This window comes from Microtus ochrogaster, chromosome 4, assembly GCF_000317375.1.
Source record: "Microtus ochrogaster isolate Prairie Vole_2 chromosome 4, MicOch1.0, whole genome shotgun sequence".
Classification (NCBI taxonomy): domain Eukaryota; kingdom Metazoa; phylum Chordata; class Mammalia; order Rodentia; family Cricetidae; genus Microtus; species Microtus ochrogaster.
The window spans coordinates 32,245,676-32,269,091 of record NC_022011.1 but is presented as its reverse complement, the minus strand read 5'-3'; the positions used below and the strand labels follow the sequence as shown (position 1 = coordinate 32,269,091).

The 23,416-nt window shown below is 50.6% G+C and overlaps 1 protein-coding gene across 1 annotated transcript in view; it reads left to right on the top strand.

Moving 5' to 3' along the window:
* The window catches only part of Pgbd5 (piggyBac transposable element derived 5), a 58,207-nt gene that overhangs the window by 31,670 nt on the left and 3,121 nt on the right, over nucleotides 1-23,416 (top strand). Inside the window, exons 2-6 of the mRNA XM_005345871.2 lie at nucleotides 11,526-11,953; nucleotides 16,165-16,299; nucleotides 19,582-19,762; nucleotides 20,966-21,163; nucleotides 22,634-22,739. Coding sequence (XP_005345928.1) covers nucleotides 11,526-11,953; nucleotides 16,165-16,299; nucleotides 19,582-19,762; nucleotides 20,966-21,163; nucleotides 22,634-22,739 — 1,048 coding nt within the window. The remainder of the gene's footprint in view (nucleotides 1-11,525; nucleotides 11,954-16,164; nucleotides 16,300-19,581; nucleotides 19,763-20,965; nucleotides 21,164-22,633; nucleotides 22,740-23,416) is intronic.

The following is a 23,416-nucleotide window of genomic DNA, read 5'->3' as shown; positions in this document are numbered from 1 at the left end:
ATTTATATCCCATGGAAAGCATAAACAACCATTTGACTGGCATAGTAACATTTTGGGGATCCTTTTATTTTTTTTTTTACAGCCTCACTAAATCTGTATCTTTCGCGGTTTGTTGCTTTCAGCTCGCACATACACATTTGGGTGATTTTGCTTTCCATGTCTGCTTTCTTATTCCTTTTTGGAAACTTGGTGCAGGAGGGAGAAACTGAAGAAGGTATGGAAGCCTTTGGAAGTCCATGAACCGAGGACGGTGAGCTCCAAAAGCTGTCCAGGGCTAAATGCTACATCTGCTCCCCTTGAGGCTTTGTGACTCCTGTTAGGGAATAAACATGGACCCAGAAGCAGGTGGATTGCCCACTCTAGAGAGGATGGAGATCACAGTATCCTGCGCAGCTTTTGCAGGTGAAATCAGCCCTTGGCTTGGAGGCACAGGCAGAATAGGAGGAGTTAGAACTGCCTGAGCACTTAGATTCCATCCTTGGCTTGTATTGGCTTGTGTATTGGTCGCTTTCCTGGCACTGCGACGAAGTCCTCACAAAAGTACCTCTCCTGGCTCATCATGGCCGGGAAGACATGGCAGCAGGAACTTGTGAGGTGGCTGGTTACATTACACCCACAGTCAGGAAGTACAGAGGAGTACGTGTTGATACTTGGCTCACAGCCTTTCGTTATACAGCTTGAGACCAGTCTGGACTGGTACTGCCCACATTCCGGCCTGTGGAATGGTACTGCCCACATACAGGGACTTCCCACTTTAATCAAATCTAGAAGATGACTCACGGACATGCCTAGAAGCCTGTCTCTTCCTGTGAAGTTGACAGTATTAACTGTTATACTGTGGCTTAGGGTTGTGGTCCCAGCAACACCCCCCCACACACACACACTCTCACTCCATTGGGACTCTGTTGCTACCTTTACCAACCATATATTTAGTTGTGTCAATGACTTCCAGAAATCATAATTCAAATGTATAAAGAAGAAGTTGGAGATCCCCACGGATCCTTCTAGGCTGAAGCGTGTGTGGCTCAAACTCAGCCTCACGTGTTTGCAAACGTATCTTTTAAAATTCTAAGTAAGTTTGGACTGTTTTGCTTTTATTACTTTATAATCTTTTTTAAAAACTTTGTTTTGTGTGTATGAGTGTTTTGTCTCCATGTATGTATGTGTACTACATGTGTGCAGTGCCCATGGAGGCCAGAAGAGGGCACTGGATTCCACTGGAACTGGAGTGACTATTACAAGCTGCCTTGTGGGTGCTTCTAACCCTCTGTAATTCCAGTTCCTGGGATCTGGTGCCCTCCTCTGGCCTCTGAGGGCACTGCATGTACATGGTGTGCTTAACACTGGTAAACATAAAAATACATTTAAAAATGCTCAGATGTTCAGGAAGAAACTCTCCCCCATTGCCCTCCTATAGTCAGCAAGGCAAGAACATGGCCCCTCACCCTGGTCCCCCTCACCTGAAGCAGGCCTCAGGCTTCAGTCACAGCACCAGATGGGACTTTAGACTCCTGTTGCACTTGTATAGACTTGGTGAATTAACTCAAGAGCAGAAGTGTGTGCCAGCTCTACATAGGGGTCTCCTGTTTCACCGTGGAGTGCCAAGTCTCCTTCCACTCACCCCTGGAGTGTGTGTCTGGAGAGCGAGCAGCTGTGGGGATGTATGTGTTCATAGGATCTGAACACCCACCACAGTACCGCCATTGCCCTCCTTACCTCATGTCCATCACTTCCTGAGCCTGCCTCCAGATGAAGCTGTCGATTGCCTGGAAGCCACTCTCAAAATAAATCCCCTCCATCTGGACTTCACCTGCTGAACTTCATTCCCAGCCAACAACGACGTGACAGAGTTTCAGCAGGAGCAGTGGGGTACTGCAGAGGAGGTGCTGCACCAGGAGAGGGCTGAGATGAAAATGGGGAGGCCAAGGCTGCCTACTGCAGGCCTTGGAGTGTCTCTGCTGACACCTCGGGCAGCCGTGGGGAGAATCTAAAAGGGCATTTTTGTGCTGCTTGGCTCTTGTTAAGTGAGTCTACTTGCACCCGGGCACACGGGGTAAGAAGTCAGACCCTGCTCCCCTCTCCACGGCCGTCGGCTGTTGGGCTGCTAACAGGCTTCTCTGGAGAACATGCGGTGACTAGGAGGGGATTGAAGTGCGGAGGCGTCCCCACTGTCTGCTTCCATTTGTAGGGCTTTCCTTGGAGAGGCGTGTCTTATGTCCTTTGTGTTTGTGCAGACACGAAGGAGGACTCTCTAGGACTAAAGGGATGAGGGGGATGGTGGTAATTCCGCTGGGAAAAGCAACATGGCGCCATGCCACAGCAGCAACAGCCAGGGCAACCTCTTCAGAGATCTCCACTCAGGCAAAACCGGGATTCGTGGCTTAGACAACGTAACCCATGTCAGAGGGAACCGAATATGAAGCAAAGTTGGGTTTGTTGAAAAGAAAGGAAAGTGCTCTCAGAATGAAGCCGTCTGACTTGACTGACAAGTGTGGACTCTGGAGAACTGGATTCATCTGCACACCCATGTGGGATCTGTGGCTCTCAAACTAGAGCTCAGAAGGTTGCTAAGAAACCACCTTGTTTCTTTCTACCCTTGCCCAGAGAGTGTAATTTGTAACAAGCTTTAAAGTTAGAGTTTTTCTCAGTCAACACAATTATGAGTTAGGTTTATAAGGTGTCTTCTGCATCTGAGAGACTGGAATGCTAGCAGCAGCTCACCAGCGAGTGACCACAGCCTTGATTGATTTTGACAGTCTTAATTGAAGTGTCTTGGGGAACGCTTCATCTGGCCCTCAAGTAAGCACAGTTTATTGTCATTGATAAGACACTGTTCAGAAGACATACCTTGTCTCAGGGAGCCTTTGTCAGTAGTACCTGGAGACTGCCCGTTTTCTTCAGTGAAAGCAGATCCGGTCCCAGAGCCTTCCCTCTCCCAGCCTATTCCCCTTCCCATGTCACCCGGATCTTACTGTCTTGCCTTGGGGAAAGACATCCTGCATCTGCCATGGCTGGCTCATAGTGTCCTGTGTCTCCAGGTGCTTCTGCTTTTGGTCCCCTGCTAGATGTGTGTATATTTGTGCTTGAGTTTAGCAGGGTGAGGTATGGATTGGGGTCTTTTTAGGGTGGGATTGGCTCTAATAGGACTGGAATTCAGGGAAACCCAGCAATATGAAATGGTTCCCGCCACCTCCAGCAAAGTCCAGCCTGGGTGCAGAGACTGGCAGAGGGCCCATTCAGGGTGCAAGGCCCAGCTTTCCGTCACTCATCTCCAGGTGGTTGTTTCCTGATCTTACCAGGAAGGCAGCTGTCCCAGGTGTCCTGTCATATGCTCTGGAGGACCCTGCTGCCCTCACTCACTGTAACAGAACACAGGTCTCAGTGCTGCATGGCCGAATAGATGGCCTGTCTCTAGGAACCTTCATCTGCATCCTCCCTCCCCTCGTGACAACCCAGCCTCCTCTCCAAGGCTTGAGTAGCTTGTTATAGGTTTTGTTAACACCAGAGTTGGAGGACAGTGTCACTGGGAAAGGAACTGGCCTGGGCACAGACACTGTTCCTGCCCTTCAAAGGGTGCTGTGGGCAGTGTCTGAGCCCCATGCCTGGTCCTCATCTGTGGATTTTCCTCAGGGATGTGGTGATGAGTCTGGTCACTAATGGTCCTCCTAGTACACCATCAACTGAATTGAGACTAGTGTCCCACACACCAGTCACCTCAAGCAGAGTGCCTCTGGAGTTGAAGGTACCACCCGGCAGTTTTCTTCCCAAGGGTGTGAAAGCTGAACACCTTCACTGCGAGCAAAATGCTGCTCTGAGTCTGTAATCCTGTTTTTGTTTGTTTGTTTTGTTTTTAACAGATTTCTTTTGCTTTCCTTTTTTTTTTGAAAATATTTATTTATTTATTTATTATGTATACAATATTCTGTCTGTGTGTATGTCTGCAGGCCAGAAGAGGGCACCAGGCCTCATTACAGATGGTTGTGAGCCACCATGTGGTTGCTGGGAATTGAACTCAGGACCTTTGGAAGAGCAGGCAATGCTCTTAACCACTGAGCCATCTCTCCAGCCCATTGCTTTCCTTTTTTAATTATTCATTTTCCTTTTTAGTTTTAGGTGCATTGGTGTTTTTTGCTTGCATGTGTTTCTGTGTGAAGGTGTCAGCTCCTGGAACTGCAATTACAGACAGTTGTGAGCTGCCGTGTGGGTGCTAGGAATTGAACCCAGGTCCTCTGGAAGAGCAGCCCGTGCCCCATTCTATGTTCTTTTTTTTTTTTTTTTTTGGTTTTTCGAGACAGGGTTTCTCTGTAGCTTTGGAGCCTGTCCTGGAACTCCCTTGGTAGACCAGGCTGGCCTCGAACTCACAGAGATCCGCCTGCCTCTGCCTCCCGAGTGCTGGGATTAAAGGTGTGCGCCACCACCGCCAGGCTTTCTATGTTCTTTTAAACAGTAGCACGCATGTAGAGTGGATGGGTAGCGGTCACATGCGTGTAGAGCGGGTGGGTAGTGGTTGCATGCGTGTAGAGTGGATGGGTAGCAGTCATATGCATGTAGAGTGAGTAGGTAGCGGTCACATGCATGTAGAGTGGGTGGGTAGTGGTCACTTTTACATCTTTGGTTCCTCAAAACAGCAAATCCTGAATTGTGCTGAGCTAAGGCTCCAGCTGGCTGGCTGTCCACTGTCCTGAGTTGGTTCTCAAGACTATCTGGGTCCCAAATAACCCTCCCCCCCCCCGTCCATCCTCACTAGGGACTTTATCCCATCTCTGCTTTTGTCTTTGTAAAAGCTCATAATTTGAAGCTTAGGAAAGAATAGCTTTGCCACGAGATGGGGCAATTAGAGGCGCTTTTGTGCTGGAATCTTAAATTGCAGTTTAAAGATACTTCAGCAGACTTGGGATGTAGCTGCATTGGTGGAGCACTTGCCAAGTGTGCATGAATCCCTGGTGTTAACTCCCAGCACCATATACACCAGGCGTGTAATTTCAGCACTTAGGATGTGGAGACAAGGGGTCAAAAGTTCAACAGTGAAGTTCAAGGTCAGCCTGGGACACCTGAGGTTAAGTCTGGGAACCAATAGTCACGTGGGCCATGTACAGATGTACTTAGAGACTTCTGTGTAGTCTCCCTTTGGAACTGTGTGGGGATTGTGCCCTGGACTGGGCTGTGAGGGCCTCGCTCCAGCCAGACTCAGAAGGGAAGAGGAAGTCTCTGTCACATTAGAGGACATGCCACTCTATTCTGTGTTTATTGAGCACGTTTGTCTTGTGCTGTGGGTTGTATTTCTAAGACATGGGGCCTGATCTCAGCAGGTAATGGCTTCAGAGGGTTGGTTTTCCACATCTAGTCGTGAAGCTATCTGGTGTTGATGTTGTGGAGTTATGGTGAAGGCCTCTGGTACAGGGAACTCTGGATAAAATGGACCCAGCTGTAGAGTGAAGGGTGCATTCCCCAGAGCTAGGCTGTTGGGTTTATTCTGGTTCTAACACTGTATTATCTGTCAATTTTCTTGTTGCCGTGATAGATACCTAACAGGAGCAGCTTTAGTTGAAATGGTTTATTTTGGCTCACAGTTCAAAGTAGATAGTCCGCTTTGGGTGGGAAGGCGCAGAGGCAGGAGCATGAGGCTGCTGGTCCCATTGTATCTAGTCAGGAAGGGGAGCGAGGTGGAAGTTGGTCCTCACTTTCTCCTTCTTTGTGTATTCTGGTACTCTGGACTGTGGGGTGGTGCCACCCACATCCTGGGGATGGTCCCCCATCTCAGTCAAGTCTCTGGGAGTAGCCTCACAGATGCTATGAGGACATTTTCATGATGAGTTTAAATCCATTCAGGTTGACCATGAGGACTAACCACTGCGTGACCTTGGAAATGGCCCTATAAACCACAACAACATCCTCTGTGACTTAGATTCCCCTGGGGGTCAATGAGGTTAACAACAGAACAGATTGCATGGATCTGGTGTCCAAGAACAGATAAATTATCATTTGTGAAGGAGACAGCACACTCTTTAAAGCATGGTAAATGATGTGTGTGTGTGTGTGTGTGTTAAATTGGACATTCTTATATTTATGGCCAAACAAGTGACGCATTCCCTCGGCAGTGCTTTGGAGCTAATACTTGTGAAGTATATTGAAACATGGACAGGAGACAACAGACGGGTCCCTGCAATCCCTCAGCTCCTGGCCTGGGAGGACATGAGTACCCTGCCTGCACCTCTTCAGGCCTTCACCCTTTTGGTCTCCTGGGTCTGCTGCTCCTTGCTCTGTCCCTGTCCTGTGCTCACTGTCAAATGAGGACACTGAAGTCTGAGCCTTTGTCATGCTGGTACTTCTGAGCAGTGCCATCGTCTTGGGATCGGTTTCTGTACCCCAACTCCCTTTCTCATTTTCTTCTTTCTCTTCTCTCGCAGCAGGGCGTGGGTGGGTGCACGAGGGATGGGAGGGATATAATTAGCATCCAGGGAGAAGCAGCTCCAGCCCGCATGCTTTTCTGGGACAGCAGTACAATGAGGAGGACATGGGTATCCAGGGACCAAGGGCTCTGCTGCCATCCACCCCAGCTGTCCTGCAACCCTTTGCCCCAGTGCATACCCAAAGTCAAAGCAAGCAGAGGGCCCGAAGGTGGGATACGGAGCTCTGTGAGTCCCATGAGCTGGGCCATGTGGCCATGAAGGACCATGGGTCTGTCTGAGCTGTGACGAACTGTACCTTTAGTGCTTCTGTTATGTGCTTATGTTTATGAGACTTGGAGGCAACCACTCACCCAGGTGTTCAAGTGGGTCCATCTGGGAAGGAAGTCTGGTGCTATGCACACTGCACACACACAGACCAGGAAGAGCCAGCTCCCATGTTTAGCAGGGAGCAAAAAAGTAGGTCCATGGCAGGGATCATAGGTCAGGTAGAGGAGGAGTTGCATCCATACCTGTCTGTTAGGCCACTTAGTTCCCAGTGACATCACTTTCACCATCATCCTAGCTCCCTCAGTCCTGCTGTTGCTAAGGAGCTGTGTTTAAACAGGGGTCTTGCCTGCGTTAGAGGTCTTAGCTTTTCCCCTTTGTTTGGGCTGGAAGAGCCAGACCTGTCCCTTGAGTCTTGTAGAGCCTTTGGCTTCTCCAGAGGTCAAGGCCAGTCTGGACCACCCCCTTTTTGATTGCTTCTTTGGACTTTCCAGTTATTTTTAAATGCTAGTGTAGGATTATGAGAATAGAAATGTGTTTTCTGTGTCCAGCCTGTCCTGTGAACCCCTGGGACCCAGGGGTTAAGTTCATTTGAACATATGAACCAAAATTTGAAGCCAGGGTTTCAAACCAATTGCACACATGGCTTCTGCACACAAGTGCACAGGTACAGAATACTTTTCTCCCCTCTCTGTCTGAGGGTTCCTCCCGTGTTTCAGCTGGTCCCTGTCCCAGACTGCATCTTGTTGCTTTCCCCTATCCCTCATTTCCTAAGGAAACCTCTGTCCTTTCTTTCCCGCTCCCTTTTTCCCTTCCCCTTCCTCTCCTTCCTTGACAGGGTTTTACCCTATGAAGCACAGATGGCCTACAACTTGCTGTGTAAGCTAGGCTCGTCTTGAACTCACAGCAGTTCACGGTCTCAGTTTCCCAGGTGCTGGGAATTTAGGTACACACTGGGCTGCAGGCCTCACTTTGCACTGTCCTTTACCAAAGGAAGATTCCCAGAGAGGCAGTTTGCGTTGATATGGGACATTCTAGCTATGGTTTTGAACTTACATGACTTAACCTGCAGAAAAGTGATTCCAGGCTTTTAAACTCAGCCTTTAAAATACAAATTGATCTTTAGCTGTGCCACAAAACCAATGACAGTATCTGCCCCAAGACGTGTTCCAATGGCCATCTCTACCCCAGGTAGCATGGCTATTCTGGAAATGCAAGGATAAGCTCTTCCATTCCGATGAGTGGAGCTGGGGATTCGTTCTGCCTTTGGGGTGTTCATTGACACCCACATTGATGGTCACAAAGTGTGTTACATGGATGAAGAATGAGCCACCCAGTATGTCACTAGCAGCCAAGGTTGGTTCTGCCTGTGTGAGGCTGTGTGGCTCTCCTCCTATTTGGAGACTACAAAGGTTGAATTATTTGCATTTGACTTAGTGCTTGAGATGGAAGGAAGGCAGAGGGAGGTGAGGACGCCCAGGAGTGGTCCCCCAGGGGCTTTCCCCAGCTGGAGAAAGGCAGTTGAGAGGTGAAAACGGGGCTGGATCCATCGTTGCCTCCACACAGGCTGGGCATTTACCACTTCTGCACAATACCCGAAGCATCCTGCCTGCAGGGGGCGCCCTCTCGTGCACTGAACCTCTGTCCTGTCAGTTCCTCGTGGCACCCTTAGACCTGTCCCCAAGCAGTGACACAGGCACCCTGCTCTTCCTGCTGCACTCAGCGAAGATGCCCTTTGCAGCCCATGGAATGTGGTACCCATTCTCCTCTTCGTTAACCTCCAGAGTGTCGAGCATACCACACTCTGAGTTTGGAGGACAGAAAGAATGTGACTGCTATTTCCTTGGCCTTCTTGCTTCTGTAGATGTCGGAGAGTGGGTGGCACAGGCAGTCATGTCTGAGCGGGACCTGCGACCCGTGCAAAGAGGGAAGTCTGTGAAATTGGATAGAAGAGGCTCCAGAGGGGGTTCTGGAGAGTGAGGAGTAGGAAGCTGTGTCCAGGGGGCTGGGTGGTAAAGGCAGGACCTCCACACAGCGACCTGCGGTGTGAACTTGTGCTAGGAACTTAGATCTTCCACTCTCACTAGACCCTAACGACAGGTGACACTTCTTTTGGATCTCTCCCCCAATGTCCCAGTCCTCCTGGTTATGACGTATGATCCCTGCTCCCTTTAGCTACCCACTAGATGCCTTTACTCTGTCTACCTGACAGCAGGAGGGTGTCACGGAGGAGAGAGATACATGGTTGTCGTTCCCATGGAGCACGCGGCATTCTTGGTAATCCACAGACAGCAGGCAAAGTCCCATGCAGAGCTACACAGTCAGCTCGCTGTAAGTCACCCAGAGAGCATGGGCTATGTCTTACTTCTAACATTCTCTCTGCATGGGGCTTGTGCCCCTTGGGGCTGACGTCAAGTTATGTGGGCCTTGCTAGGAAGCTAAGTGGCCTTATTGTGAGGCTGCAGGCAGGAGCTGGATCAACCACTTACCTCCTTCTTCAAGGCAGCCAACCTGTGTCACCATGTTCCGAGTGACAGGGATCATAGCCACCAAGAAAGACCAACAAGGGAGCTTGTCAGCCTGAACGGGTCAGGGAGCCCAGCCACTTTGCTGTGTGTTGGAGAAGCAGGCTGGAGAGGGCCTCGGGGATCCAGAAATGGCATGCATGGGAAGGAAGAGATTCCACGCCTCCCTCTCCCTCAGCATGAGGCAGCAGTTACGATGCTGCTTCTCTCCCTTGCTGAATGCCATTCTGAATAATTTATGGCTCCACCCACAAACTGCTGAGCTGTGTTTATGGCACACCAGCAAACACAGCCCTGTGTTTCAGCATCCCCATGCCAACTGGACTGCCACCTGGGTCAGCGTGGTGCACTTTCTACGATGTGTCAGGAGACAGGGAATATGGTGGCTACCCACTGTCTAGGTGAACTGAGACCAGAATTTACTTCACAAAGCCCTCAGAGATTTCCTATTGGTGTCCCAGCAATAGCTGCCAGGCCTTGGGTTTATCTCCTCCTGCCAGTGCTATGTTGGGGACCATGTGGCCTTGTTCATCTTACTTTGTAGACAGTCTTTTGAAGCTGGTTTCCCTCGGTCCATTCTACAGAGAGAAAACAAGAGCTGGGAGCAAGTGGCCAGTCTGATGCACAGTGAACTGAATTTTAAGTCATCAGGCTAGGGAGGTGGCTTGGTGGTTAAAGTGCCTACCTTGCAAGCATAAGGGTTAGAGTTTGGATCCATATCTGTGAACTCTGGGTTTGATTGAGAAACCCTGTCTCAATGAATAAGGTGGGCATGAATTGTTGAAGAAGATTCACAATTCCAACCTGGGGCTTCCATATGCATGTGCACACGCACAGGTGTATGTGCACCCCCACACGTACCTACTCATGTGCAGACATGCACAGACACACATCACACACACCCATGTAAATGGAAACAAAAAAAATGTGATAGTTGCATCCCTGGGTCTGGCCACTGCTCAAAAATCCAGCCATGTCATTGGCTTTATCTGTCTTCCTTTTGCCGTGAACAGCTTGATTTTTCACAGACCGTGCAAGCTGATGGGAAAGGAAGGCCTTTGAAGCTCTGGAGAATACGCGCAGTTTTTATTAAAAATTGCCACACAGATGCAAAAGAAAGCATGATTCCTCCAAACCAGAGCATGCTGCTTCAAGCCTGTTTAATAGAATTGTAATCGGTGGTTCCTGAAAATCATATAAACACACACATGCACATGTCTTTAATCCCAGCACTCAGGATGTAGAAGAAGGTAGATCTCTGAGTTTTACTTGGTCTACAGAGCAAGTTTCAGGACAGCCAAGGCTACACAAAGAAACTCTGCCTTAGAGAGGGAGGGAGGGAGGGAGGGAGAGAGAGAGAGAGTTCTTGACTTTAGGGTAATACAAAAGTAGTGTTGTATTAGAGTAGGAACCACATTTGCATTTTAAACCTGGATCTTTTCTATGACCAGCAGTATGTCAGCTTATAATCCTCCTGTTTGGAACAGTGATATTGAGCTATGGTTCCTGGTCGGTTGCCATTGTGAGGGGAGCAGCCGATACCCTGCAGTGTGCTGTGACTGAATTAGAGCAGTCTGGTTAGGGCAGCGCATGCATTTTCCACTTAAGATGTTTTTGGTTCATGGTGAAAATGTTATAGTAAGTTTAAGAGTCTTTGTGTGTGTGTGTGTGTGTGTGTGTGTGTGTGTGTGTGTGTGTACACATGTGCAAAGAGGCCATATCAGTAAAAATGTGTGAGGCCCGTCTCCCAGTGGTGAAACTGTCTTACATTATTCCCTTTGAATTAGCCCAGAATTAAAATGATGTGAGAACGCTAAGTAAAGTTTGCTCTCTACTGGCTGCAGCTGAAGCACGGGAGTTTCCGAGTCCCCTTACCTCACACGGTACCTGCTGGAGAGCCACGGTGGAGCTGTAGGCTCCTCCCATCCATGTCTCCCACATCAGTCTTCAGGGGTGGGCTGCAGATGGCAGAACTCTTGTTAGCTAGATTCTTGCAAGAGCCCTGTAGAGTGTGTGCGGGGACTGCCTCGGTGTGATGGGTTTGGCACAGGAGGACCAGGGAACGGGAGATCAAGGTCAGAAGGAACAGAACAACATGGCTTTTCTATGGAGACAGGTTTGGAAGGAAGTTGGGACTGATGGGTGTGTTCTGGGAGACAGGAGCATCCAAGTGACAAGAAGCCCAGGGAATGGGAGAGCTGGGCCGTGGCCTCCAACCGGTTAAGATGTCAGATGCAGGAGAGAGGAGAGGCTAGAGAGGGTAGCTGGCCTGAGGCCCTGTCAGGTGGCTCTGGGAGTGAACACTTGGTCTGTCTTTGGGTTTCAGGTCCAACCAGAAAGATGCCGCCCAGTGCTAGCGCGGTGGACTTCTTCCAGCTCTTTGTCCCAGATAATGTGCTCAAGAACATGGTGGTGCAGACCAACATGTATGCCAGAAAGTTCCAGGAACGCTTTGGCAGTGATGGTGCCTGGGTGGAGGTGACACTGGCCGAGATGAAGGCCTTCCTGGGCTATGTGATCTCTACCAGCGTCTCGCACTGCGAGTCAGTACTCAGCATTTGGAGTGGAGGCTTCTACAGCAACCGGAGCCTCGCCCTTGTCATGAGCCAGGCCCGCTTTGAGAAGATCCTTAAGTACTTCCATGTCGTGGCCTTCCGTTCCAGCCAGACCACGCATGGGCTCTACAAGGTCCAGCCCTTCCTCGACTCCCTGCAGAGCAGCTTTGATGCTGCCTTCAGGCCGTCTCAGACCCAGGTGAGGCCAGTGTGCATGTGTGTGTCTCCATGCATGTTCATGCATGCATGTGTGTGTGTACACTTGCATGTGTATATCTGCACACATGTCCATGCATGCATATGTATATATCCATACATGGTCATGCATGCATATGTGTGTGCACTTGCATGTATATTTATCTCTACACATGTCCATGCATGCATATGTGTGTTTGCACTTACATGTGTATATCTCCACACATGGTCATGCATGCATATGTGTGTGTACTTGCATGTATATATCACCACACATGTCCATGCATGCGTGTGTGTGTGTGTGTGTGTGTGTGTGTGTGTGTGTGTGTGTGTGTGTGAGCGAGCCAAGGTGCCATTGAATGCTCTGAGTCTTTTCTTAGCTAGGGACAGGATTTAGGATGTCCTCTCTCCCTGTCCAGCCATACTTTCTCCAGTGACTTGAACAAGTTGCTTCAAGGTCACCAGCCATACTCTTAACCTTATGACCCAAACATGTTTGTAAGGGTTAGTGGGGGCTTGAACCCCGACCCCAGACAGCTGGAATTCAACCCTTGCTCAGAGGTACAGCACTCTCCCCTTTCCACATCCTCCCGCTCCATGGCTCTTCCAGCACTAGGCTTTACACAGCCTCTTCTCAGGATCCCCATCCTGGTGGTTTTGCCTTCGCCTTCTGGACAGCGAAGGAGGGTGCTGGAGCTGCAGCTGCTCTTTTGGTCACTGGGACTCCTTACATGCAAAGGTTCACCTGGCTGCTCAGGGTAGAACCTGAAGCCTTTTCCAGGGTTTGGAGGCCCAGAACCCTGCCTCCCTCGGCTCCTGACCCACCCTGCCTCCCATGGCTCCTGTACCAAGCGCTGTCATGCTGCCACACACAGTCTGTGTCAGATTCTCAGACTCTCCTCAGAACTGCTGTTGATGTAGCACACCACGGAGGTGGCTGATATCTGTAAAGCTCTCTAACTCAAATTAAGAAGTTGTGTGCCTCGTAAGTAAGCCGAGTTCCCCCTGTGGAGAGATCTGGTTACACAGAAGGACCATTCTTGATGCACATGACTTTCTTCTAAGAGGCTCCTGCTAGGCTTCCGTTCCTAATGTTCACTTTGGCCCAAGTCTGTACTGGTCCCCTATTCTGCACAACTGGAAACATCAGGCTTTTTGTGGGGGTCTGTTACTGTGTCTCGGGTCCATGGGCTTCTGAACTCTCTGTACAGGTTTCCCTACTGTTCTAGAACTTGCCAGACAGAGGTGGGGTGGTGGGAGGGCATGGAAAGCTACATTCTTGCCAGGGAACTTGTCTGCCTTTGTCTGTGGAAATAGTGTTCTTCCCTACGGTCTTGTCAGAGCTGGGATCAGACTTGCTCCAGTTTCCAGGAGTGACCCAGCGCTGTCTCCCTTGTACCACCATTGTGACTGCCCTGAACACACAGATGCTCAGGCACATGCACACACAGGTACACAAACTCTCAGTGTGCAATCTTGGCAGCTATCATTCTAGCAAATGTTACCCTTTGCAGAAGGTTTTGCAGAGTCCTCAGAAGACCCCAGAATCTGCCAGCAAAAGAAGCCATTTTTGTGTGTGACGTTCACATACAAGTACATTATTTTCATCAAAGCAGGAGCCAGATTAACCAGAGAAATATCCCTGGAGAGGGATTATGCAAATAAGCCAGAGATGTTTGTCTACCATACGTGCTACCTGGCACACCCTGAGAGGCTTGTCGCAGAGGGGACTCAGGGATAGTGCGGTGTGACAGAGATGCTGGCTGTTTACCCCAGAGGAGGAAGAGACTCAGATTCTTGCTGGCCCTGCTGGGATGCGCTTATCAGTGTGGTTGAAGAGCGTGTGGAGATGTTCTCACTTGTTCACTGAGGAAGAGAAACAACAGATGCATGGTCCGTCCAGTCAAGAAGACGGGAGGGGAAGAGCAGGGAGCCAGGGCACCTCCATGCTGTCTTCCCTGTTCCTATGACCTCCTTAGATTGTCCATTTTGCTAGATGGTTCCATACGGGGCTTTAGATGTCTCACAAGCTTCAAGGAGTCAGGGACTGTGAGGAACTGGGCATGAAGGTCTGGGCTACAGCACAGGCAGGCCACCTTGTCCATTCCCTTACCGAGCAGAGGCAGGGCCACATCCTGAAGTCACTTTCAAGATTTTCCAACAATAAAAATCCAAGGGGCAGAGTGTGCCAGTGCATACCAGTGAGGTGTGGCTGATGCTTTCTTAGGAAGAAAGATTTATTTTTATTTTATTTATATGAGTGGTTTTGCCTGCATGTATGTAAATACAGCACGTGTGTGCAGTGCCCACAGAGATCAGAAGGGGGCATTGGATTCCCTAGAACTGGAATTCTACAAGGTTGTGGGCTACCATGTGGGTGCTGAAAACCAAACATGGGCCCTCTGCAAGAGGAACCATCTAAAAAGCCCTGAGGCCGATGCTTTTTAAAATAGAACCAAAGGCACTGTTACCAAAAGAATGCTGGGTCACGAGTGCAGAGCTCACCTTCCAGGGTGCCCGTGCCGGGCCATGGACTAAGGTGGCTCTTCAGAAGGGTCTCATGCCCTGAGCTGACTCAAACCTGCCGAGAGAGACACACTCGACCACTGTCTCTAGGAGCTGGGGTCCTTGAAACTTGTTCTGTACGTGGCCAAAGATGGCTTCGGATGGTCCTCTTGTGGGTCCTGTCCCTTCTTTCCTGTGGCCACAAGGCTGCAGCATTTGAGGACAGAGAATTATTCCAATCAGTTTTGTTCATAAAAATAGGCAGTGGTTTGATGGTCCTCCGTTTAGAGCTCTGTGTCGTGTGGAAATCCGCATGTCTGCATGTCATCTTTCTTTACAGCAGATGCACACTCTCATAGCTCATAACCGTGGAATAGAACCGGGGAGGGAATTGTAATATGCACTGTGCTGCCTCGGTCTACTCCCAACCAAGCACTTCAGTGTGAAAAGCCAACTTAGAGTCTTTTTATTTTATTTTTTCTTTGAAAAGGTCATAAAATCATGTTATCAAGACGTTGACATTGGTGAAGGACAGTTAATAATTGCTCAGGGTGTCGAAGCTGGAGCTATGGCTCAGTGGCTCGAATGCTTGCTGCTCTTGCCGAGGATCCAGGCTCACTTCAGAGCACACATTGGACAGCTCCCAACCACTCACACCTCCCGTCCCAGGCTCAGATGCCTCCGCCCCCGTCGACACCTTTGTAGTTGCTTTCTTTGTTCGTTTGCTTTTACTTTTGCCCCCAAATAAATACATGGGAGACTTACTCTTACCTACAAACGCCCAACCTTAGCTTGGCTTGTTCCTAGCCAACTTTTCTTCGATTATCCCATCTGCCTTTTGCTTCTGGATTTTTGCCTTTCTCTATTGTATAGACCTTTCTTTCCTCCTTATTCTGTGGCTGGCCGGGTGGCTGCATGCCTGGCCCCCGCATCCTCCTCTCCTCCTTTTCTTGCTCCTCAATTCCTTCCCTAGACTTCTCTTCCTATTTATTCTCTCTGCCTGCCAGCCCCACCTATCCCTCTCCTGCCGGGCTATTGACCATTCAGCTCTTTATTAGACTAATAGTGTGTTTTAGGCAGGCAGGCAGCTTCACAGAGTCAAACAAATGCAACATAAAAAAATACAACACATCTTTGTGTCATTAAACAGATATTCCACAGCATAAACAAATGTAATACATCTTAAAATAATATTCTGTGACACATCTTCATTCATGTTCACATATCCCACACACACCCACACCCACACACACACACACAATGACACAAATTGGGCCTGGTGACCCTGGGCCAATGATATAAATCACTGATATAGGACACAGTCATACCTGGCTCCATCCCTGTGATGTAAGGTTTTGACATGACCCAAGGATCTAGGGTTCCAGATACAGTCACTGAAGATGGGCCTGGGATAGCAGCTCTGAGCCTGTTGTCTCGTGCCAGGGAAGATCACAGGCATAGCCAGGGTGGGATTGTGCAAGGGGAACAGCAAGAACCACGGTCATAGCTGATAAGGACTCTGCTGCGGGTCAGGGTGTAGGTGAGTGCGCCCATGCTTCCCAGCTGAGCCCTCCCCAGAAGAGCAGGTAAGGAGGCTTCAGGTCAGAGAAGCCAAGCGACTTTGGCATGGCCACACAGCCTTCTGAAGGTGTTGCTGAGAACCAGGCTCACACTGCCCTATGAGAACTCGTGTTTTTCCTTTTCCCGAAGGTGCTACATGAACCCCTGATTGATGAGGACCCTGTGTTTATCGCCACATGCACGGAGCGTGAGCTGCGGAAGAGGAAAAAGCGGAAATTCAGCCTGTGGGTCCGCCAGTGCTCTTCGACCGGCTTCATCATCCAGGTGAGTCGGGGGCACTGCGGAGGAGGGATGAGAGGTGTCAGAATTGGGGGCTGCGGGGGGGGGGATATGCAGACACTGAGGAGATGGGAAGGGCGAAGTGGAGTGCCCTGGGCCCAGTCAGCTCACTCTTTCCCCACTGTCACACTTGGCTCCAGCACTCCAGCAGAGGGCAGTCTGTCTCACTTCACCTACTGTGGGGAAGCTGGTCCTTGGAGAGGACTCAGCCATGATTGACTCCACCCCTGTCATGTAGGACCAATGGTGCCAGACACTTAGAGGCACTAAAGATGGCCTGGAATACTGGCTTTGAGTTTGTCTCAGTGGATGCAAGCTTTATTAAGGAGAATTCGGTAAAGTGATGTACTCACTCATAATTGGTTTCTAGCCACAAATAAAGGTCAGTGAGTCTTTATTTTGATATCCTAAAGAAGCTAAATAAGAAGGTGAACCCAAAGAAAAACATATAGCTATCCTCCTGGGTAGGGGAAGTAGACAAGATTGCCAGGCAAAAAATCGGGAACTTAAGGGTGGGGTGGGAGGGGGGTAAGGGGAGATGGGGAGAAAAAAGTGAGAAGGGTTGGATGGGGAGAACTTGGGGCAACGGGATGATTGGGATACAGGAAGGTAGGATAGGGGAGCAGGGAAGCACATATCTTAATTAAGGGAGCCATCGTAGGGTTGGGTAGAGACTTGGACCTAGAGGGGCTTCCAGGTGCCTAAGGAGAGGTCCCCAGTTAGTTCCTGGGGCAGCTGAAGATAGGGAACCTGAAATGATCCTATCCTATAGCCTTACTGATGAGATTGAGGAAAAGAAAGAAAAGCCCCTGAGAGCTGGAGGGTTTCCAGGAGGGAAAGCCATCAGACTTCCTTGCCTAGGGTTCGTATGGGGCTGTGGCAGAGACTGGACATTGGCTAAAGTAATTGCTTCGAGGCTGGTTAGTCCTCTTGACTGCTGTGGGCTGAGCCGATGGAGGGACCACGTGCTCCATGCATGTCCCCTGACCCAAATATGGAGATTATCATGTGTTGTTCAGGCCATTGGGGTGGTTGGAGCCCAGCTCTATCTCTGGGTCCATCAACAAAGTGCTGACCTTGAGTGTCTGCCTGTCGGTCATTGACTGTGTTGCTAGCTCCAACCTTATTGACGTCTCAAGTGCTGCTGCTTGCACTGTGTCCTCTCTGCTCATTTACATGGCCAGCCACAGTTTCAGGCTCCAGTTACCTGCTGTGAATCGCTATCTGAAACTATCACTTAAAACACTCCAGGAATAACCGTCTCTTAGGTGCTGGGCCTTTCTTGAGTAGGGAGATGGAGTCCAAGGTCCACCCTAAGAAGGGAGTCACCCACTTGCCCAGCATATCCACCCTGTATACACCACCTGCCCATAAGTCACCTTGCTGCTGTCTGTCATCGGGTCATCTAGCACAGTGCTTGTGCCAAAAATGAGCCGTATTTCCGTATAGCAACCTCCAGACGAAAGAGTCATGATGCCAACCCAGCAGCTTCGTCAGAAGTGTACAGCAAAGTGCTAAGCCAAGACATAGCGTGAAAGTTCTTGAATGGATAAGGAAAGAGAGACAGTTGAATACTGGGTTGCTGAGGTCTGTGCTCAGAAGGAATCTCCCTGTGAAGCTGTGAAGAAGGGAGGTTTGGGCTCATTTTGTTGTCGTATTTCAAATTGTAAACGGTGTAACCACAGCTCACGGCAAGACGCAGAATAGTGCTGTCTGTCAGATGTCTCCTGGGGATCATGTAATAATCCTAGGATAGTGGTGATGGCTGAATTTTTATAAAAAGCACTTTGGGGGCCGGGCGATGGTGGCGCACGCCTTTAATCCCAGCACTTGGGAGGCAGAGGCAGGCGGATCTCTGTGAGTTCGAGACCAGCCTGGTCTACAGAGCTAGATCCAGGACAGGCTCCAAAGCCACAGAGAAACCCTGTCTCAAAAAACCAAAAAAAAAAAAAAAAAAAAAAAGCACTTTGGGGGCAGGGGTGTAGCTTGGTAGAGTGTCTTCCTCGTGTGCACAAAGCCCTGGATTTGGTCTCTAGCACCACATAGCCTGGTATGGTAGTTCCTGCCTGTGAACCTAGCACTTAGGATGTTGAGGCATGAGGATCAGAAGTTCAGGGTTGTCTTCTGCTACATACAAGATCAAGGCCAAGCTGTCATACATGAAGCACCCTGTCTAAAAAAATAAACCCTGGAGCATAGTGTTTCTGAAGCTAATTGTGGATGTGTGCAGCGTCAAAACACGTATATTCAGCTGCATTTACAGAAGATCCATGCAGGCCAGGACCACCAGCTTCCAGACCATTGCTGAACCCAGTGGCTCTGTTGTTCTGCCCCACATCTCAGTGCAGTATTCCCCGCTCTGTTGAAGACTTTCTTGCTAAGTCACATTCCTGTGCGTTGACCTAAGCACAGAGTTGGGCCTTTGCGTTCTGTTCTCTTCAAGGACACGTGTGCTTGGTAGGTGACCTCCCAAACTCACCAGACAGGATGGGTCCTGGCATGGTAGCTGGGTCTCCCACATGCTCCTTCTGGGTGTCTCTCAGAGAGCCGAGCATCCCTGGCATGGTCAGACTGCTCCATTGTCAGCGTGTGCTGCAGAGCAGGGCAGGGCAGGGCAGGCACGAGAGAATGGTAGTGGGCTGTGTACAAGGTCTCTGAGCACTCCCAAGAATGTCTGCTCTCTTTAGGGGAGGGGACTAGTTGGCACCTGACATCAAATCCATCCTCTTTCCCACGCCTTTGGTGGCAGTCACTGAGCTGGTATGGATTGTGTAGGGGCTGCTTCCTAAGTTCAACACCCCCTCTTTGATGACCTGGCCCCTGGGGTGTATCTGACCTCCACTGTATCTCTGGTATGGTGAGACAGCTGAGGCCTGCTCTGCCTGCCTTTGAGCTGACTGGTCATTTTGCCCAGTGGTTAGTACCTATATAAGAGCGTGCCTAGCCCTTGAAATGGCCCTTGCTTCTATGTTTTTTTATATTTTTATTTATGTTTGGGAATTTAGAAGCATGTTTGCATCACTTTTAACTGCCAGTTTTGCCATCTGTAACTGCTCCTTTCCCACCTAGACTTTTCCAGAAAGTAGCCTCCAGGCTGAACCACCAGCTGCTCAGATTTTGGGTTGCCATGGTGGTGACCTAGGACTGCACGAGGCTGATGAGATACTGGGGTAGCTTCTTCATATTCTCTGCCCCATGTGTCCTGCAGCTTCATGCTATGGCCCATGTTGCTTTTGACTATCTGATCTCTGTACATTTCCGTTCAAGATCTACGTCCACCTGAAGGAAGGTGGTGGCCCAGACGGCCTGGATGCTCTGAAGAACAAGCCGCAGCTGCACGGCATGGTGGCCCGGAGCCTGTGCCGGAACGCGGCTGGGAAGAATTATATCATCTTCACAGGGCCCAGTATCACCAGCCTTACCCTGTTTGAAGAATTTGAGAAGCAAGGTTTGTCCAGTGGCCATCCCATCGTGGCCAGCTCCTTGGGGAAGGGGTGGGAGGTGAAGAGGACAGGAGTGGTGGCCAGCACAGACTGCACAGGCGTCTCGGCTGCCCCGTGTCTGGGTTCTAGTCATCTCAAGGTGTTAGTCCTGGGCTCACCATCTAGAGACCACATCAACACAGAGCTCTGCCAGTCTTCTGGGCACTCATGTGTGTGTCCTTTGCTGTGTGGTTCTGGCCATCAGGGGCCTGGAGGAAAAGCTCCTAGTAAGAGGGGTCTGGAAAGTATGAGAATCACCCACCATCACTAGTGAGACTCTCCTTCCCGTCCGGCAGAGACCTGTGTGGTCAGGGACAATCCCATGGGCTTCTTGGAGCAAGAGGTTCCATTTGTTCTTTGCAGACTTGATAAGCTTCCCCTGGCTTTGACAGAAGTTGGATGTAAAAATGCTAAGCTGTGCTTGGAGACAGCTCAGAAAGTGTCACTCATAGACAGAAGCTACTAGAATTGAGACATTTTGCTCTGCCACACAGTAGACGTGAGGCCTTAATACTGAACCCTCCTGTATTGTGGAGGAATAAGCAGCTTACACCCTGGGCCTTGGAAGCTGTGTGGAAGTGGGGGAGCAGTCCACCTCGGCGCTGCAGGCTAGGTAAGGGTGACTGTCTGCACTGCAGGCTAGGTAAGGGTGACGACTGTCTGCTCTGGCCGTCGCGGGCAGGCTCAGAACTCATCTGTGGCGAGAGCTCAGCAAGAGATCAGACTGAGGGGGGAAGGAAGGCTGCAGAACTGGTCCTAGAACACATGACGCAAAAGCTTTGGAGGAGATCCGGCTCTCCATGAAACACAGTGGGCAGCTGGCCTGCTGCCTGAGCCCATGTCTGCGGAGGCATGTTTAGAGAGGCGTGACCTCTGATGGTGTCTGCACAGATGTATGTGATGGTCCACTCCCTCCTGGGTTTGCTGTCAGTACTGGGAGTTGTGTTTTCTATACCCCCCTCTGTGTGTGTGTGTGTGTGTGTGTGTGTGTGTGTGTGCAGTAAGCTAGGAGATGGGCAGAGAACTGTGGCTGGCAAGAGTGATTGGGTATGGACAGGGCCTCAGCAGCTGCTCCTGACTGTTCTGCTCTCACCTGTCTCTCCTTCCCTGGGTTGTGGGTGGGGCACCCTGACAACGGCACATGTGAAATTTTGCATCTTTCCTGCCAGGGATCTACTGCTGTGGCCTACTGAGCTCTAGGAAAAGTGACTGCACGGGCCTCCCTCCATCCATGTTGACCAACCCTGCCACCCCACTCGCCCGGGGCCAGTACCAGATCAGGACAAAGGGGAACATGTCTCTGATCTGCTGGTATAACAAGGGGCACTTCCGCTTCCTGACCAACGCCTACTCCCCTGTGCAGCAAGGTGAGTGTGAGTCTAGGAAGTCGGGGGCATCCAGGGCACAAGCCTGGAGCACCCTCATGCTGGCTGTGTCCTAGGAAGGGGCAAGGAAGAGCCTCATGCAGCCCTTAGCAAGCTTGGAGGATTTGATTGACGTGGCTTTGTGACCTACCTGCTTGTTAGGGTGTGATGCTCCTATTGTTTAGAACATAATGATGCACTGCATTCTGGGTGGATGTGTGGATCATCTTATCATCACGGACTCCTGCAAGCAAAGCGCCTGTGTAATCCTGGCTGCCAGGCGGCCCACTGCTCTCCTCACTAGTTCTCTGGGGATTTAAAATCGATTCAGAACAGAGGGACTTAATTAGCCCAGAGTCTGTATTTAAAGTAACTGACAGTTAAGACAGTGTTAAACTGCTGAGAGAAAAATTGACGATTGCAAAGGAATCTGCAGAGCTGCTTCCAATGTGGCATTCACGTGCGCTGCTTGCATTCCTGTTTGCATGCTGGGAGTGTGACATGCAGGTTCCTGTAGAACGCACACGTGTGTGTGTGTGTGTGCGCGCGTGCGCGTATGTGTATATATACATGTATGTGTAGTGGTACAATGTATGTATGGTTGTGTTACACCTGTGATCCACATGTGCTTCTGCGGCAGTGTGTATATGTACATCCTCCGTATAGTATGTGTTTCTGTCGTGTGACCTAAAACTAGCCAGCACAGTGGGCCACCCTAAGCATGCCCGGTGCACACCGTGCTAGGAAGGACACTTCCATCTTTGTCCCTGTGTCCGGCAGAGGCTAGGCAGACAGTGCAGGGCAGGCCAGGGGACAGGCATCATACAGCAGCCATTGGTGCAATGGAATGGGGAGGTTCCGTGGGTTCTCTTGGCCCCCAGGCTCTGCTGGTTGTGACTTGTGCTATGACTTTGGAGGCATTAGCTACATTCCCTTTGTATGTGCCAAGAATTCTGAGGTAGATGTGTCTGTCAGTGATGGGTAACAGTGGGGAAGGCAGGGAACTTTCCAGCCCAAGCCCCAGGAAAAGACCTTGAGAGGTGTGAGGGGGTTGGGCCTGGTGTGGAGGAGCGCCTCCTTGCTTCTCTGTGATATGATCCCACCCACACAATAAAGGGCGCAGAGAAACTGCCACTGTCCCCCTCCCAGCAGCCCTTGACCAAGTCAGCCACTGTTGGGAGGAAGAGAGAGCGCTGCTTCCCTTCAGTTCCTCTCAGGAACTTATCCGGTAGTGTTCTCCTGTGCTTCTTAGAATTGCCTGTGGATTTGTCATTGTCCCTGTGCCCCCTTGGTGGCAGATGTCTTTGCACTTGCTGCCTTCAGCGTCCCCTCCCCCTCTCTGCTAAAGCACCCGATGGGTGGTGCTGATGCAGTTCCCCACCCCACGCCACCCCCAGGAACTGGGCAGCCAGGAACACGGAGAAGTGCTTAAGTGCCTGAAAGAAGCCTGAGCGCCCCACATCTCCCCCACAGGTGTCATCATCAAGAGGAGGAGTGGGGAAATCCCCTGCCCTCTGGCTGTAGAGGCCTTTGCTGCTCACCTCAGCTACATCTGCAGATATGACGATAAGTACAGCAGGTGCATGTGGGGGCGGCCGCTGTGCCTTCAGGTGGCGGTGGCTGGGTGGGGGCAAACGACACCGGCACTCTGTGTGTTGGGAGGTAGTGTTGGCCCAGACATGCTGAAGAACATGAGTTTGGAGCATGAGGCGCTATGAGGTTCTTCCTTGTCCTCCTCCTGGCCCCAGGTGGCCTACACACCCACCTTAGCTCCACACAACACCACCACACACCACTCAGCTCACAGTCCAGGCCTCCAGCCCCACCTGAGGCCCCTTCCCTCACAAGATGCCCAGTGAAGGGCATCCTGACACACACTTCAGCCTTTATCCTCCATGGGCTTCATCCGTCCCACCCCCCTCCCATCTGTCCACTGAGCCCTTGGTTCCTTTGAACAAGAATCCCTGTGATCAGGTGTGGGCTTGCACTGTGCACATACAGTATGCAGAAGGCACATGCAGTGTGTGCAGCAGATGTGTGTGACTTACATGTGCACAGCGCTAGCCTGCCTAGGCATCCTGATAGCCAGAGGAGGCTGTTGTGCACAGCGCTAGCCTGCCCAGGCATCCTGATACCCAGAGGAGGCTGTTGTGCACAGCGTTAGCCTGCCCAGGTCTCCTGATACCCAGAGGAGGCTGTTGTGCACAGCGCTAGCCTGCCCAGGCATTCTGATACCCAGAGGAGGCTGTTGTGCAC